The sequence below is a fragment of the Hylobates moloch genome, unplaced genomic scaffold, assembly GCF_009828535.3.
Source record: "Hylobates moloch isolate HMO894 unplaced genomic scaffold, HMol_V3 SCAFFOLD_1, whole genome shotgun sequence".
In the NCBI taxonomy this organism is placed as follows: domain Eukaryota; kingdom Metazoa; phylum Chordata; class Mammalia; order Primates; family Hylobatidae; genus Hylobates; species Hylobates moloch.
This window is the reverse complement of record NW_026652276.1, coordinates 144,308,862-144,326,705: the sequence shown is the minus strand read 5'-3', so window position 1 is coordinate 144,326,705 and position 17,844 is coordinate 144,308,862. Positions and strand designations below refer to the sequence as shown.

Sequence of the window (17,844 nt, the reverse complement as noted above, 5' to 3'; positions counted from 1 at the left end):
GATATGTATTGATGATAAAGGCTTTAGTAATTCCAGAATTTCTCCCAAGGGTTTTGATTTATTGGCTAAAACTACAGTTTACAAAGGATCACATGTGTGTTCACAGACCAGCTGTAGAGTGGGAAAATTAGGTCCACAGACATTGCCTGTAAACTCCTTGGCTTTGCCTTTGTGACATTTCATTAAGTGGGAAAGTCTGTTTCTCTCTTGATAACCAACCTCCTCCAGTCTACAGAGATGGCAAAGAGTTTTATTTCAGTAACTGCCCCCTAAAATCCTGGAACACACACACCATTGCCTCCTTCATCTGCCGATTACCCCTCCAAGGGAGGCTCCATTCGCCCCTTTTAAAGACTGTAAGCTTTTTGACAACAAAGGCAGGAGAGCAGCGCTCAAACCACATCTGTGCTGCTTCTGCAGGCACTGTCCCCAGCATCCTGTACTGGGAAGGCTGCAAAACCCTCCCACACTACGAGTGGGGGTGCCACTAACTGCCGTCCCCAGCACTGTTCAGGAGCTAGGGGGGCTGTAACAGGGGAGGAAGAGACAGGGTGCACCCAGCCCTGCCAATGAGTCTTGATTTGTCTCTCGGCCATTCTTGGTCACTCCATTTTTCTTACCAGGAATCGGGGGCAATTCTGGCCAATGAGACCTGAGGAAAATCTGTTAGGGGTTCTCAAGTTTTTCTCCCTCTTAAAAAGGGACACAAATAAGAGGCCACTTTTCTGCCTCTGGACCTTTTGTCTGCAATGTGGCTGCCATTTAGGGACCAAGAGAACTTGAGCTGCCAGGACAAGCAACAGATGGCAGCTGCCACAGGGGCCCACGGAGCCACTGAACTGACCTTCTGCCATTAACCATTCAGTCAACCGGGACACACCCTCTTGGAGGTGTTTTCTTACGTGAGATAATAACAAATGTTCTTTGCAACCAGACACCCTAACTGGTATATGAAGTGACCATCATCCTTATTTCAGAAAGCAACAAGAAGCACAAAGAACTCAGAAGCCAGGGGGCTGGGTGAGAATGCAGCTCAGCACCATCCACCCCCGAAGCTCTGAACCCATCTGCCTCTCCCTCCTGAACCTTCCTGGGCCCTGCATACAGAAGGTGCTTAATGCATGCTTGATTGTTAAAGAACTGGCAGTCTTTCTGCTCGATCCCATGAGAGCTTCCCAGAGTCAGGAAGTGGATCCTCTTGGAAACGAAAGCAGCCGCCCACTGGCTCCCCAGCAGGTACTAGCAGTCCCCATTTCAACCACGTTTCATAACAGAAACTTCCCACACGTCAGAGATGCTCAGCCCACAGCCGGGGGCAGGAAATCTCTAGAAACCTCAACTCCTGTGCCCTAGGCCTCCACTTCCAACACAGTGAGATAATCCCTGCTCTTTCTCTCTCTCTCTCTCACTTGGCTGTAATGAAGATGACTTCAGGATTGTAAAATGCTGGGAAAATCAAAATTGGGGCAGAATGCTCACTGCACATTGTTGCCAAAGTGACCAGGTCACCCGCAGACTGTGGCTGCTCCGCCTCTATCCACACTATAGCCTCTAATACCTTCTCTTACTCACATATGACGACCCCTGGAAAGAGAAAGGAAAAAATGACTGAGCACCTGTAGATGTTCAGCCCTTTAGACGAGCAATTAATTAACTGCAACCAGTAGATGAGATGCAGCAAGCCTGGAAGATGATAAACCAAATGCAGCTGACACCCAGAAGTGACTTCACGCCAAAGCCCTTGGAACATGTGTCTGTTTCCAAGCTCTGTGCATAGCAGTTGGATTGGAAAAATCATGTGTTTAGTGAACCTGGTTTTAAATCCTGAATCCAGGCAAACTAATTAATTTCCACATTCAGGCTCCTCAGTTGTAGAATAAAGATAAACCAATTATCCTTTCAAGCAAACTGGGCTCAGTGTGCCGAAGGCACCGCGCCAGACCCCACGACAAAGGAGGCAGGGGCGTTCCAGGAGGGAAACGGACACAGACGCAGGCACTTCCGACACACTTGACCCTACAGCATGGTTAGTATCCCACCAGGGGTGATGTGGCTCCTGAAGGAAGTGGGGTCTAACCTAAGGAATACTGAGGAATTGGCTGGGTGACACAGGAGAAGTGAGTCTGTGTATGCCCTTCATGCGTCTGTGCAGACAGGAGGAGTGAACGTCAGACAAGGATTGGAGGTAGAAGGAGCCTGGAGTATTAATCCCAGGAACTGAAATAAGCTCAGCGACTGACCTGGAGGATGTGAGGGCAACTGGTGAGAGATGAGGCTAGAGATTGAAAGCATGGCTCTGTTGCACAGAGGAGCCTGTGGGCATCCCCCCTAGGACAGGGGAGAGCACAGAAGGCATGGCTGGGCAGTAAGGGGATCCGACCGGCTGCCCTGTGGAGAATCAACTGGAAGGGGAGAGATGAGAAGAGGTAAGAGATGGTTGGTGGAGGCCTGCACCATTTCCCAGAGAAACTGTTATGAGACTGGGGGAATGAGAACAGGTAAGGCTGATATTTAAGAGGTGGAATCAACTGGTAAGAGACAAGGTGTGGGAGAGAAGGTGAAGAAGGAGCCATGTCTGATATTCAGATTCCTGGCTAAACCAACTGGACTCATGCCTCACCCACCAGCTCATTGGAGGGTTTAGAGAGATGAGAAGTGCAGTGATGAGTTGAGTCTCTGTGTCAAACACTGTATGAACAGCCCAAGTGGAACAAACATCTGCTCACCTAATTCTAACTCCTGACTCATCCCAGCCATCCTGACTGAAGGCACTGCAGCTCATCAGTTCTGAGACACATATTTTTTTCTTTACATTTTAACATCTCAGAAATCAGGATGTTTTAAAATTGATAGGTGGCACAGTTTAATTGGCAGTGTTCTTTCTCAATGGTACATAGAATAATGGTGCCTCTTTCAATGGATGACATCTTGGATTTGAAGAAATACAATAATGCCTATCAGTCTCAGAAGAAAATAGTACTTGAATGACTCTTCTTAGGATTTAAATCCTACCTAGTTCCAAAAAGATCTGAAGTTGCCTTTAAAAATAAAGCTCAGCTGGGCACAGTGGCTCACACCTGTAATCCTAGCACTTTGGGAGGCCGAGATGGGCAGATCACAAGGTCAGGAGTTCGAGACCAGCCTGGCCAATATGGTGAAACCCTGTCTCTACTAAAAATGCAAAAATTAGCCGGGCGTGGTGGCACACACCTGTAGTCCCAGCTACTTGGGAGGCTGAGGCAGGAGAATTGCTCAAACCCAGGAAGCGGAGGTTGCAGTGAGCTGAGATCACACCACTGCACTCCAGCCTAGGCAACAGCAGAGTGAGACTCCATCTCAAAAAAAATAAAAAAATAAAAAATAAAGCTCATCAGACAAGGTGATTTCTGTAAAAAGACTAAAACCACTCCCAAGAACAAGTATTGGAGGGTCCCCAGCACACCCTTCTCTATAGGAAGCCACCTTTACACTGTGAAAGGAAGCAACAGAAGTCAGACAAGCTTCCAGGGGCTCACTAAAACCAAGACCAGGAGACAGAATAATTTAGAAAAAAAATAATAAATTGGCAGAATTTCAGATAGCACAGAATTGAGTGTGGCCCGGGGGTCTCAGGAAAGACATCTTGTAAAAAGAGTGGATTTGGTGGGGACTTGAGCTTCACAGCTTTACTTCCCATAGAGAATATGGTGACCAGGACAAGGCCCATGAAGGTCTTACTGACATTGCTCAAGGGCTCCATACACCTTTACTTAAGAATCAAATCAACATCTCCTGCCACAAACAAAACACGTACAAAGAACAGCCTGTGTGCTATGCAGACTTCTCCGTAGCCCAGCTACACGTATGGATCAGCATTTATTTTGGGGAACACGGGTTGCATGCAAGAACCAGAGCCCCACTGACTTTCACTGGAGGTGGTCAGTCGCTCCATAGTGGAGTTCAGACTGGTGACCGTGCAGGTGCCTACCTCCTCCATGGGAGACGAAAACAAGAGCTCAGACAGAACATCATGCTGCACATCAGAAACTCCAAGGACTTCGCCTCCTTCCTGCAGCTCCGTGGCTCCCTGTCTGGCTCTCAACAAGCTGCATCACACCTTCCCTCCCCGAGAGCTCTGGCGCTTGCCAGGTTTGCTAGCCAGGCTCTATACTTATTGCAAGTGGTAACACTAACAGCCACAACTAATGAGAACTTGCCACATGCCAAGCACTACTATACCTGCCCTGTTTATATTCTCTCATGGAGTCCTCACAGTAACACCGATCCCATTTTGCTAATCAAAGAAATTCTGGGTCGTGAAGGTAGAAAAAGGTGTCCCATGTGTCTTGGTTTAAAGAAAAAGATCTTTGGGTAAGCTGGTTAGGAGGTGGCATAGTAGCATTTATTATGTTATTCCTTAAACCTTCCCTCTGTTTCCACCACAAATTGTTTTGATTTTTAAAATGAGCCTGAAGTTTACCACCCTGAATTCGGCCTAAAAATACCTCCACCTGCCAATACTAGGAGACCAGCATAAAGAGGTACTGCCAGCCCCTCCCACCCCGGACCTTGGGATGCTCTGGTTTATTGTGACCACTTACACCTGCCCTGGAAGGAGAAATAGCAAAAAGAGAGTCAACGACAGGACCAGAATCAGGGAACTCATGTTCTCCAAGTACACGTGGACATAAGTCTTCATTGTTGGGCACAAACTGTTTACTAAAAATAATGATTCCAGTGCTGAGTAAAGCACAAAGACAAATGGGATGATTTTCAAACTCTCTGCTAGCCATCGGGAGATGGATCAGGTAGGAAGGAAGCCCAGTTCAAACTTTGTTTTTTCCAAGAAAGACATGGTTCCTCAAATCTTTCTCCTTGAAAAACTCCTAAATAAAAGTTAAAGGACCGGGAGCAGAGCAAGATGGGTGAATGGAAGCCTCCCGTGATTGTTCTCCCCACAGAAACACCAAAGTCAACAACTATCTATATAAAAAAGCACCTTCATCAGAACCAAAAATCAAGTGAGCAATCACAGTACCTGGTTTTAACTTCATTTTGCTGAAAGAGGCACTGAAGAGGGTAGGAAAGGCAGTCTTGAATTGCCAACACCACCCCTCCCGTATCTCTGGGCAGCAGCCATGTGGCACAGAAAGAGAAGCCGTGTGCTGTAGGAGGGAGAGCACAGCAACTGTGGGACTTTGCATTGGAACTCAGTGCTGCCAACACCGGGCAGAACTCAGCCAGTGCCCACTGAGGGGGCATGTAGACCAGCCCTAGCCAGAGGAGAATCACCCATCCCAGCCGTCAGAACCTGAGTTTTGGCAAGCCTCGCCACCATGGGCTAAAGTGCTTTGGTGTTCTGAATAAACTAGAAAGGCAGTCTAGGCCACAAGGACTGCAGCTCCTAGGCAAGTCCTAGAGCTGCGCTGGGCTCAGAGCCAGTGGCTTTGGGGGGTGGGTACATGACCTACTGAGATACCAGCCGGGGTGGCTAAGGGAGTACTGGCTCTAACCCTCCCCCAACTCCAAGCAGCACAACATGCAGCTCCAAGAGATCCCTTCCTTCTTCTTGAGGAGAGGAGAGGGAAGAGGAAAAAGATCTTTGTACTGCAACCAGAATACCAGCTCAGCCACAGTAGGATAGGGCACCAGGCAGAGTTGGGAGGCCCCCACTGCAGGCCCTAGCTGCCAGACATTTCTAGACACACCCTGGGCCAGAAAGTAACCTGCTGCCTTAAGGGAAGGATGCAGTTGTGACAGGATTCTTGTTCTTCTCACGAGCCCTGGGCCCTGCATGATCAGCAACAGTAACCAGGCAACACAGGCCACGAGCCTTGGGTGAGACCCAGACATGCTAACCCAGCTGTGGTCAGGTGTGACTCGGCACTTTCACAGCTGTGCTGGCTATGAGGAGAGATTCCTTCTGCTTGAGAAAAGCACAGAGAAGAGTAAAGAGGACTTTGTCTTGCAGCTTAGGTACCAGCTAAGCACAGTGGGGTAGAGCACCAAGCAAGTCCTTCAAGTCTCTGATTCCAGGTTGTGGCTCTTGGATGGCATTTCTGGACCTACCCAGGCCCACAGGGGACCCCACTGCCCTGAAGAGTGAGTCTCAAACCTGCCAGCATTCACCACAAGCTGACTAAAGAGCCCCTGGCCCGAAGTGAATATGGGCGGTGGCCTGGCAGTGCTCCTTGTGGGCCTGTAGTGCTGGTGGACATGGGTGAGAGTCCTCTGCCTGGGGAAAGGAGAGGGAAGAGTGAAGGGACTTTGTCCTGTGATTTGAGTGCTAGTTGAGCCACAGTAGAGTAGAGCACCACATAGATTTCTAAGGTTTCCAACTCCAGGCCCTGACTCCTAGACAGCATCTCTGGACCTGCCTGGGGCCCCAGGGAAATCACCTTGTGTCTGAGGGGAAGGACACAAGCCTGGCTGGCTTCACCACCTGCTGATTATACAGCCCTAGGGCCTTGAGCAAACATAGGCAGTAGCCAGGTAGTGGTTACAACAGGCCTTGGGCAAGACCCAGAGCTGTGATGGCTTCAGTTCTGACTAGTGCAGTCCCAGTGGTGGTGGCCTCACAGCTGCTTGTGTCACCTCTCCCCCAGGTCCAGACAGCTCAGCATAGAGAGAGACTCTGTTTTGGAGAAAGTAAGGGAAGAGAACAAGAGTCTCTGCCTGTGATCCAGAGAATTCTTCCGGATCTTATACAAGACCACCAAGGTTGTACCTCTACAAGTCTATAAGAACCACACAGTTACTGGGCTTTGGGTGTCCTCTAATGCAGATACAGCTGCGGTGACAAAAAACTTGGATGACAACACCCAAGTACCTTTGAATACCTGGAAAGTCTTCTTAAGAAGGATGGGTATAAACAAGCCCAGATTGCAAAGACTACAATAAATACTTAAATCTTCAAAGCCCAGATACTGACAAACATCCACAAGCATCAAGACAATCCAGGAAAACATGACTTCACCAAACAAACTAAATTAGGCACCAGAGACCAATCCTGGAGAGACAGAAATATGTGACCTTTCAAACAGAGAATTCAAAATAGCTGTTTTGAGGAAACTCAAAGAAATTCAAGATAACACAGAGAAGGAATTTGGCATTCCTTCAGATACATTTAACAGAGATTGCAATAATTTAAAAGATTCAAACAAAAATTCCAGAGTTGAAAAACACAATTGACATACTGAAGAACACATCAGAGTCTCTTAAATAGGAGAATTGATTAAGCAGAAGAAATAATTAGTGAGCTTGAAGATAGGATTTTTGAAAATACATCAGAGGAGACAAAAGAAAAAAGAATGAAAAAGAATGAAATGCACCTAAAAGACGTAGAAAATAGTCTCAAAAGAGCAAATCTAAGAGGTATTGGCCTTAAAGAGGAAGGAGAGAAAAAATAGGGGTAGAAAGTTTATTCAAAGGGATAACAGCAGACAACTTCCCAAACCTAGAACAAGATATCAATACCTAAGTACCAGAAGGTTATAGAACACCAAGCAGATTTAACTGGAAGAAGACTATCTCAAGGCATTTAATAAGCAAATTCCCAAAAATGAAGGATAAAGAAAGGATCCTAAAAGCAGCAAGAAACTAACGCATACAATGGAGCTCCAATATGTTTGGCAGCAGACTTTTCAGCAGAAGTCTTAAAGGCCAGGAGAGAGTGGCATGACATATTAAAGTGCTGAAGGAAAAAAACATTTACACTAGAATAATATATTCAGCAAAACTATCCTTCAAACATGAAGGAGAAATATAGACTTTCTCAAAGAAAAGCTGAAGGACTTCATCAATACCAGATCTGTCCTACAAGAAATGCTCAAGAGAGTATTTTAATCAGAAAGGACATTAATGAGCAATAAGAAATCATCTGAAAGTCCAAAATGTACATGTAAGTACACAGAAAAAACACAGACTATTATAACACTGTCACTGTGGTATGTAACCTACTCATATCTTAAACAGAAAGACAAAAAGATGAACCAATTAAAAATAATAACTACAGGTCCAGGCACAGTGGCTCACACCTGTAATCCCGGCAGTTTGGGAGGCCGAGGTGGGTGGATCACCTGAGGACAGGAATTCGAGACCAGACTGCCCAACATGGCAAAAACATGTCTCTACTAAAAATACAAAAAATTAGCCGGGCATGGTGGTGGGCGCCTATAATCCCAACTACTCAGGAGGCTGAGGCAGGAGAATCACTGGAACCTGGGAGGTGGAGGTTGCAGTGAGCCAAGATTGTGCCACTGCACTCCAGCCTGGGTGACAACAGCAAAACTCTTATCTCAAAAATAAATAAATAAATAAAATAAAACTACAAAAACTTTTCAAGACATAGACTGTACAGTAAGATAGAAATAGAAAAAAGGAAAAAGTTAAGCAGGGGGACAAAGTTAAGGCGTGGAGTTTGTATTCATTTTCTTTTTGTTTATGCTAGCAGTGTTAAGTTGTTATCAGCTTAAAATAATGGGTTGCAATAATGGAATAGTATTTGCAAGCCTCATGGTAACCTCAAATAAAAAACTTACAACAGATACACAAAAAATAGAAAGCAAGAAATTAAATCATACCACCAGAGAAAATCACCTTCACTAAAAGGAAGACAGGAAGAAAAGAAAGAAGGAAGAGAAGACCACAAAACAAATAATAAAATGGCAGGAGTAAATCCTTACTTATCAATAATAATTGAATGTAACTAAACTCTCCAATTAAAAGACATACACTGACTAAATGGATTAAAAACAACAAAAAAAGAGACCAAATGATCTGTTGCCTACAAGAAACACCCTTCACCTATAAAGACACATACAGACTGAAAATAAAGGGATGGAAAAAGCCCATGCAAATCACAGGCAAAAAAACAGCAGGAGTAACTATATTTATGTCAGACAAAATCGATTTCAAGACAAAAACTATAAGAAGAGACAAAGAAGGTTACTATATAATGATAAAGGGGTCAATTCAGCAAGAGGATATAACAATTGTAAATATTTATGTACCCAACACTGGAGCACCCAGATATATAAAGGAAATATTATTAAAGCTAAAGAGATAGGCCCCCAGTGCAGTAATACCTGGAGAATCAACACCTAGCTTTCAGCATTTGACAGATCATCCAGACAGAAAGTCAACATCAGACTTATTCTGCACTACAGACCAAACAGATCCAACAGATATATACAGAACATTTCATCCAACAACTGAAGAATACACATTCTTTTCCTCAGCACATGGATCATTCGCAAGGATAGACCATGCGTTAGGCCACAAAACAAGTTTCAAAACATCAAAAAATTGAAATAATATAAAGTATCTTCTCTGACCACAGTGGAATTAAAAAACTACATAGCAATAACAAGGGGAATTTGTGAAACTATGCAAATACATGGAAATCAAACAACATGCTCCTGAATGACCAGTGAGTCAATGAAGACACTAAGAAAGAAATTGAAAATTGTATTGAAACAAATGATAACAGAAACACAACAGCAAAACCTATGGGGTACATCAAAAGCAGTACTAAGAGGAAGTTTATAGCTGTACATACATCAAAAAAGCAGAAAAATTTCAAATAAACAATCTAACAGTGCATCTTAAAGAACTAGAAAATCAAGATCAAACCAAACCCAAAGCTAGTGGAAGAAAAGAAATAATAAAGATTAGAACAGAAATAAATTAAAATGAAAACAATACAAAAGATTAACGAAACACAAGTTTGTTTTCTAAAAAAGATAAATGAAGTTGACAAACCTTTAGCCAGACTAAGGAAAAAAGAGAAGACCCAAATAAATAAAATCAGAAATGAGAAAAGAGACATTACATTAATACTGTAGAAATTCAAAGGATCATTAGAGGCTACTATGAGTAACTATACACCAATAAACTGGAAAACCTAGAAGAAATAAATAAATTCCTAGACACAAAACCTACCAAGATTGAACCGTGAAGAAATGGGATCAAAGCCAAAAATAACAAAAAAACAAGTAATGGGATCAAAGCCAAAATAAAGTCTCCCAAAAAAGAAAAGCCAAGAAAAACCTGATGGCTTCACTGCTGAATGTTACCAAACATTTAAAAAAGAATGAATACCAATCCTACTAAACTATTCCAAAAAACAGAGAAGGAGGGAATACTTTCAAACTCATTTTACAAGGCCAGTATTACCCTGATACCCAAACCAGACAAAGACACATCAAAAAAAAAGAAAACAACAGGCCAGTATTGCTGACGAGCAGTGATGCAAAAATCCTCAAGAAAATACTAACAAAATGAATTCAACAATACATTAAAAAGATAATTTGTCATGACCAAGTGAGATGTATCCCAGGGATGGAAGGATGGTTCAACATATGCAAATCAATCAGTGTGACACATTTTATTAACAAAATGAAGAACAAAAACCATTTGATTATTTCAACTGATGCTGAAAAAGCATCTGATAAAATTCAACATCCCTTCAAGATTAAAAAACTGCACATAGAAGGAACATAGCTCCACAATAAAAGCCATATATGATAGACCCACTAGCTAGTATCATACTGAAATGAGGAAAAACTGAAAGCCTTTCCTCTAGGATCTGGAACACAACAAGGATGCCCACTTTCACCACTGTTATTCACCATAGTACTCGAAGTCCTAGCTAGGGCAATCAGACAAGAGAAAGAATAAAGGCATTCAAATTGGAAAGGAAGAAGTAAAATGATCCTTGTTTGCAGAAAACATGATTTTATATTTGGAAAAACTTAAAGACTCCACCAAAAAACTATTAGAACCAATAAACAAATTCACTAAAGTTTTAGGATATAAAATCAACATACAAAAATCAGTAGCACGTCTATAGGACAACAGAGACAATCTGAAAAAGAAATCAAGGAAATAATCCCATTTACAATAGCTACAAATAAAATTAAATATCTACAAATTAACCAAAGAAGTGAAAAATTTCTACAATGAAAACTATAAAACACTGATGAAAGAAATTGAAGAGGACACAAAAAACATGGAAAGATATTCCATATTCACGGATCAGAAGAATAAATATTGTTAAAATGTCCATACTGCTCAAAGTAATCTATACTTTGTAGAGATTCAATGCAATCCCTACAAAATACCAGTGATGTTCTTCACAGCAATAGAAAAAAAACTACCCTAAAATTTATGTGGAACCACAAAAGATGCAGAATAGCCAAAGCTACCTTGAGCAAAAAGAACAAAGCTGGATGAATCACATTACCTGACTTTCAAATTATACTGCAGTGCTATAGTCATTAAAACAGTATGGTAATGGCATATAAACAAAAATATAGACCAATGGAATGTGATGGAGAATCCGGAAACAAATCCATACATCTATGGTGAACTCATTTTCAATAAAGGTGCCAAGAGCATAAATTGGGGAAAGGATAGCCTCTTCAATAAATGGTGCTGAGAAAACTGTATATCCCTAAGCAGAAGAATGAAACTAGACCCTATCTCTCACCATATATAAAAACCAAATCAAAATGGATTAAACACTTAAATCTAAGACCTCAAACTATGAAACTACTATAAGAAAACATGAGGGAAACTCTCTAGGACATTGAACTGGGCAAAGATTTCTTGAGTAACATCCCACAGACACAAACCACTAAAGCAAAAATGGACAAATGGAATCATATCAAGTTAAAAACTTCTGCACAGCAATGAAACAATCAACAAAATGAAGAGACAACTCACAGAATGGGATAAAATATTTGTACACTACCCATGTGACAAGAGATTAATAACCAGAATATAAAAAGGGCTCAAACAACTGTAGGAAAAAAAACTAATAATCCTGTTAAAAATGGGCAAAAGATCTAAATAGACATTTCTCAAAAGACGACATACAAATGTCAGACAGGCATATGAAAATGTGCTCAACATCATTGATCATCAGGGAAATGCAAATCAAAACTACAATGAGTTATCACCTCACCCTGGTTAAAATGGCTTTTATCCAAAAGACAGGCAATAAAAACTGCTGATAGGAATGTGGGAAAAAAAGGAATGCCTGTACACCGTTGGTGGGAATGTAATGTAAATTAGTACACTATGAAGAACAGTTTGGAGATTCCTCAAAAAACTAAAAATAGAGCTACCATACTATCCTGCAATCCAACTGCTGGATATGTACCCAAAAGATAGAAAATCAGTATACTGAGGAGCTATCTGCACTCCTGCATTTCCTGCAGCACTAGTCACAATAGTCAAAATTTGGAAACAACCTAATCCTCAATAGATGAATAATGAAAATGTGGTAAACATACACGATAGAGTACTATTTAGTCATTAAAAAAAAAAAAAAGAGTAAGATCCTGCGCTGGGCGCAGTGGCTCACGCCTATAATCCCAGCACTTTTGGAGGCTGAGGCAGGCAGATAACGAGGTCAGGAGTGCAAGACCAGCCTGGCCAATATGGTGAAAACCCATCTCTACTAAAAATACAAAAATTAGCCAGGTTTGGTGACGGGTGCCTGTAATCCCAGCTACTCGGGAAGCTGAGGCTGGAGAACTGCTTGACCCCAGGAGGCGGACGTTGCAGTGAGCCAAGATTATACCACTGCACTCCAGCCTGGGTGACAAAGCAAGACTCAGTTTCAAAAAAAAAAAAAAAAAAAGGATAAGATCCTGTCATTTGCAACAACAGGGATGGAACTGGAGGTCATTATGTTAAACAAAATAAACTAGGCACAGAAAGATAAACTTCACATGTTCTTATTTGTTGAACTAAAAATTAAAATAATTGACCTCATGGAGATAGAAAGTAGAGGGATGGTTACCAGAGGCTGGGAAGGGTAGTGGGAGAGTGGTAGGGGGATGCATGGATAGTTAATGGGTACAATAAAAATAGAAAGAATGAATAAGATCTAGTATTTGATATCATAACTTTAGGATACCTAAAGCCAATAATAGTTGTACATTTAAAAATAACTAAAACTGTATAATTGGATTGCTTGTAACACAAGGGATAAATGCCTGAGGTGATAGATACCCCATTTTACATGTTGTGATTATCATACATTAAATGCCTGTATCAAAACATCTCATGACATATTTTCCCATTAAAAAATTCCTCATTAAAAAATGTCATATATCCCATAAATGTATGTATATATATTTATGTAAATATATGTGTATATATATATATATATATATATATTCAGTGTAATTTTAAAACATTTTAATTATGAAGATTTATCATGGTCATAACATTGCTTTAATATACTGGTTTCATATAATTTATTTAATTTGGAATTCCTAATAAAGAACCAAACTTCTCATTACTGTATGTGCATAGAAAAATGTAATCTGCTTTACCAAAATTCCCTTTACAATATGATGAAGAATAAAACTGGGATATGCCTTTATGGTAACACCCTCCTCAATCCCCAAATAGCCAGGAAAGCACAACGTAGCATGGTCTCTGGAAAACAGTGGGGACGGAGGCCCAGAACTCAGGGGAGGGAGCTGACAGGTGTGCGCACTCCAGAGTCCACTCACTTCCAGATATTCAGCCAGGAGAAAGCCTTCAGAGATCATCTAGTCCAACTATCTCACCTACAGCTGGGGAAACTGAACCCAAGGGCAGAAACGGCTTACCAAGTCGACCTAAGTTATTGACCAGGAATAAACTTACCAGACCCTAGGAAATTAGAAGCAACGAGCTGGTGGCAGAGGTGGGGTGGGCTGTGGCTTTTATACTTACAGTAGTGACAAATGGCAGCTGACCACGGAAGACAAGGCAGACAAATGAAAAGCGTATTACAGAATAATAATGAAAGAGCTTATTAAACACAAAAATGAAAGAGCTTATCACACGAATCCGAGTCACTATGAAAAAGACTCAATAAATTTGTTATTCTCCATTAAAAAAAAAAAAGTACGTGATATACCTTAAAATGGTTTCCATCAAGAATGCTAAGATCTGCATAGAGATTGCATTCACAGGGGTCAGCTCCAGGTATCCGGAAGGTTAATTTCTGTGGAATGCCTTCCTGCCCAGCACAGGCTTGTTTTTTCAAGGACAAAGTTTGTTTTTCATATGTGCACACATTTCACAGACAATAAAGCTAATATTCTGATTTTTGAGGCCTAAAATAACTTGTATGCAGATGACAACTTATCTAAATGACCTGAAATAAAAGTGACTGTAAATAAGCCCTCGGGAATGTACAGTTCTTAAGCATCATGAACTGCCACTCCCAAGGCCACGCATGTATCAACAACGCCTTATCAATCCCAGCGATGTTATGGGGAGTCCAAAGACAGGCAGACAACGGGGATAAGAATTTATTACTCCAGCATGAAGTAACAAGAATGTTCGCTTTACTGAGCTCCATGCCAAGAGCAGAAGTCTTCCCTTCCCGCCCCTGTCCTCCCTTCGCCTAGAGTTCACCTTGGCCTCCTAGCAGCCTAACAAGGGTGAGGTGATTCTGTGATAAAACTCCTCTTTGGTTTCTAGTCCTTGTATTTATTCTTTATCATGCTTCTGGTGGCACCACTCCTCAGGGCGTCCCTTCCCCCATCACCGCTACAAGTAATAGGACTCCCGAGTCCAAGTGACCTCATCCCTGTGTCCAAGCACCTCCAGGTGAGCAGGCCTCGCTACGCACATGTGCCTGCTCGGGCTAGTTTCTCTTCCATGATTCACCCACCAGGTATCCTCCCTAGGGACGCGGGTTCATGTCTCGGCCTTTACATTCTGTGCTATCATTTTAATGACTTTTACATGATTTAGAGGAAAGAACAGGAGCTTTGGAGCAAGGAGCTTTGAGTTGAATCCCAGCACCAGCATCCAAATGGAGCTCTGTGTCTGGGAACAAGTTATTTCTCCTTCCTGAGCCTTGGTACCATTAAGTGTAAAAGGAGATGGCTGTGCGGGCGGAGTTGAGAGGCTGCGTATAAAGTGCCTGGCACACAGTAGGTGCTCTGCGGATGCTTTCCTTCCCCTCCCCCACTCCCTCCTCCTCCACTCAGAACTGTTGGCTCTGGCTTCTTTCTCTCCGGAATGTTTTCTCCCATCTCTTCTCAGTGACCCTCCTCATATGCTTCCTTTCGGCAAGAGCTTCTACACCTGAATCATGAAGAGTGTTTAAAAACCTTATCGAGAAATGTGATTATAGGACATTGCCAAACTGTGCTTCTTGAAATAGAAATAACGAGACAACAAAAGGCAGCTAAACTAGAGAGGGCTGCATGAGACTGAGGGAGCAGAGAAGACGCTCTGGATACCCCCCGCTTCCCTTTTCCCTTCCCCAGTGCCACCAGATTTAGCAAATGAAAATGTAAGACACCCTGTTAAACTTTCATTTCAGATAAATATCAAATACGTTTCTAGTGTGTCCCAACAATTGCAGTTGAGAAGGAAAATGGGACTCTAGCAAAGATAAGCTGTAGAGAAAGGAAAATAAAGATCATGACTGCCAGAGACAGAGGCAGCTGTCCTTCTACCTGGTGCTACCAGAGAGAACTTCAAATTATCTGACCAAAAGGGAACCCCTGGCGGAGTCAGAGCTTTGTGTGGTCTTGGAGTCCTAGAAAGTGCCAGTAGGCAGTAAACACACAGCCACAGTCCTTCAGCTCCAGTAAGCATGGGCGGTTACTGGAGAGGGGCTTGGGACTTGAAGACGGCAGCTGCCCAGGCACCCTCAATGTCTGTACAAAATCCACCCACCTAATACTATGTAAGTCTTATCGTATTTTTTATTAATTTTTAAACATTTTCTTGTGGAATGAGCACTTATTTAATATTCCATATAATCTTTAAACTGTTGCAAAAGATGAAATAAGCCAGCCATACTTAAATACAAGTGAATTTTCTCTTATTTGGATTTGAATTTTTGCTTTAAAAGAATAAAGGGAAATAAAATTACACAGGAAAATGCACACGTTACTGTACAAACTGAAATATCATCCCCGCTGAATTATTGCAATAACTTCTCGACTGGACTCTCTGCTGCTGCCCATCCAGTCTCTTCTCAACTCAGCAACCAGAATGATCCTTCTAAAAAATACATCAGATTACGCCGCTTCCCTGCCCAGAACCCTCCACTGGCTCTCAGTAAGTGTGAGCCTTTCCAGTGGCCTTCAAGGTCCTGTGGGACTTGGCGCCCTACCCCTTTCAGCCCCTCCGACTCTCCTCTCCTGCCCTCCCCTCGCTCACTGGGCACAGGCCACCCTGGCCACTGCCCACGGCATCCAGCCCAGATGTCCCTGTGCCTTCCCTCCCCTCCTGCAGAGCTTTGCCCTAATGCCAGCTTCTCCACAACACCTTCTCTGGTCATACTTTCTAAGTTCATAGCCCCCATTCCTAGCACATCCTAGCCCCTCTCACTGCTGCTGATTCCCATCAACCTACTGCACATTTTACTTTAGTTGTATATTTGGTATCTCTCCTCACTAGAATACAAGGCAGACATTTGGGCATTTTGCTCTCTGCGCCCTCCCCAGAATGTAGAACAGTACATGGCACATAGGATGCACTTGATACAATTATTTTTTGAATGTTGAATAAACATAAGGTAAGAATAATGATGAGCTATACTGTGGTAAGATGTATTTACCGAAAGCCAAACAATGAATAAATGTGGGGTTTTCTTCAAGACTTCAAAGACTAAAAAGAGCTCTTCTTTTAGAACTTTGTTACGCACCTCTCACTTGCTTTCTTCTTTTTTTCATCAGAAAATTATAGAGCCAGAGGGGGGGTCATGACTTCCTGGCTTCTAAAATTAATATTCAAAAATGCAGGACAGAGCATTTTCACCGTTGGCATTTTATAAATCATGTGATTGAAGGAAGTACATATTTGCCTGAAGTCACATCCTTTGAAAGTGCTTCCCAAGTCTCCCCGCCTCAGGCTAAGAACAGTCAAGCAATTCCAGACTAAAGAATGTGCTCCTCATGAAATTTCAACACAAGCGCATTCAGTACACATTTATTGATCGGCAGAGATCAAATCTGTCGCCCTTTTAACAAAGGTCCAACTGAATGACCTTTAAATGTGAGATGTGTCAAAATCCAAAATGCCAAACAGAAGCCTCCTTACCGCTCGACAGAGTCTCTGATGAGCTGCTGCAAATCCACCTCCTGCTTCCTCAGGGTTCCAAATGAAGACTGGCTCTCCACGCGGCTGCTGCCCCCCAGGTTCAGCTTGACCTTCCCCAGTGCGGTCTCCAGGGTTCCACTCACATGGTTTGCAAACTTGCCCTCGTATTTCACAAAATCCGACTCCACGACCACTGGAATGGAGGAGACGAGCACAGGAAGCTGATGATGATAAGGCCATCAAGGCGTCTTGGATCATTTAGCTTTCCAAGCCTGTGCAGAGCCCTGGAAAGCAGGAGGCTGGCACTCAGATGGAAAGCCAGCAGCCACGCTGTGTGTGTGGGCAAGAAAACAGGGCAGCACGTGTGTGTGTGTGTGTGTGTGTGTGTGGACCTCAGGCACGCCGTAGACCAGTGACCAGGGTTCCACTAGAAGCTTTTCTCTTTCATTTGTTTTCAATCCCAATATGTATAGAAAGGTGCATAGAAAGGACTAATGAATAAAGTTAGCGCCTGTTTAACCACTATCCAGGTGGATCAACAGGCCATTTTAAATGTGTACTTTTCCAGGGTGAAGACTGAAAGGGACTAGACAAAGAAGACACCTAAACAGAGAGAGAACAGCAGCCCCTATTCTGGATGCACTGCGAGAGGACAGCCTTCCTTGGCCACCTAGGCCTCTCTGGGGGCATCTTGGCTACCCACCCACCAGTCTTGGAAAACAATCCCCTGGCCCTTATTACCATCTCCAATCAAATTATTCCCTTCCCATATTTATGGTTCTCTCTCTG

General features: G+C 42.8%; 1 protein-coding gene across 2 annotated transcripts in view; it reads right to left on the bottom strand.

The window, feature by feature from the left end:
• GSDME (gasdermin E) overlaps positions 1–17,844 on the bottom strand; it is a 59,748-nt gene that overhangs the window by 29,086 nt on the left and 12,818 nt on the right. For both annotated transcript variants that reach the window (XM_032759151.1, XM_032759142.2), the window contains exon 3: positions 17,056–17,248. In XM_032759151.1, coding sequence (XP_032615042.1) covers positions 17,056–17,248 — 193 coding nt within the window. The remainder of the gene's footprint in view (positions 1–17,055; positions 17,249–17,844) is intronic.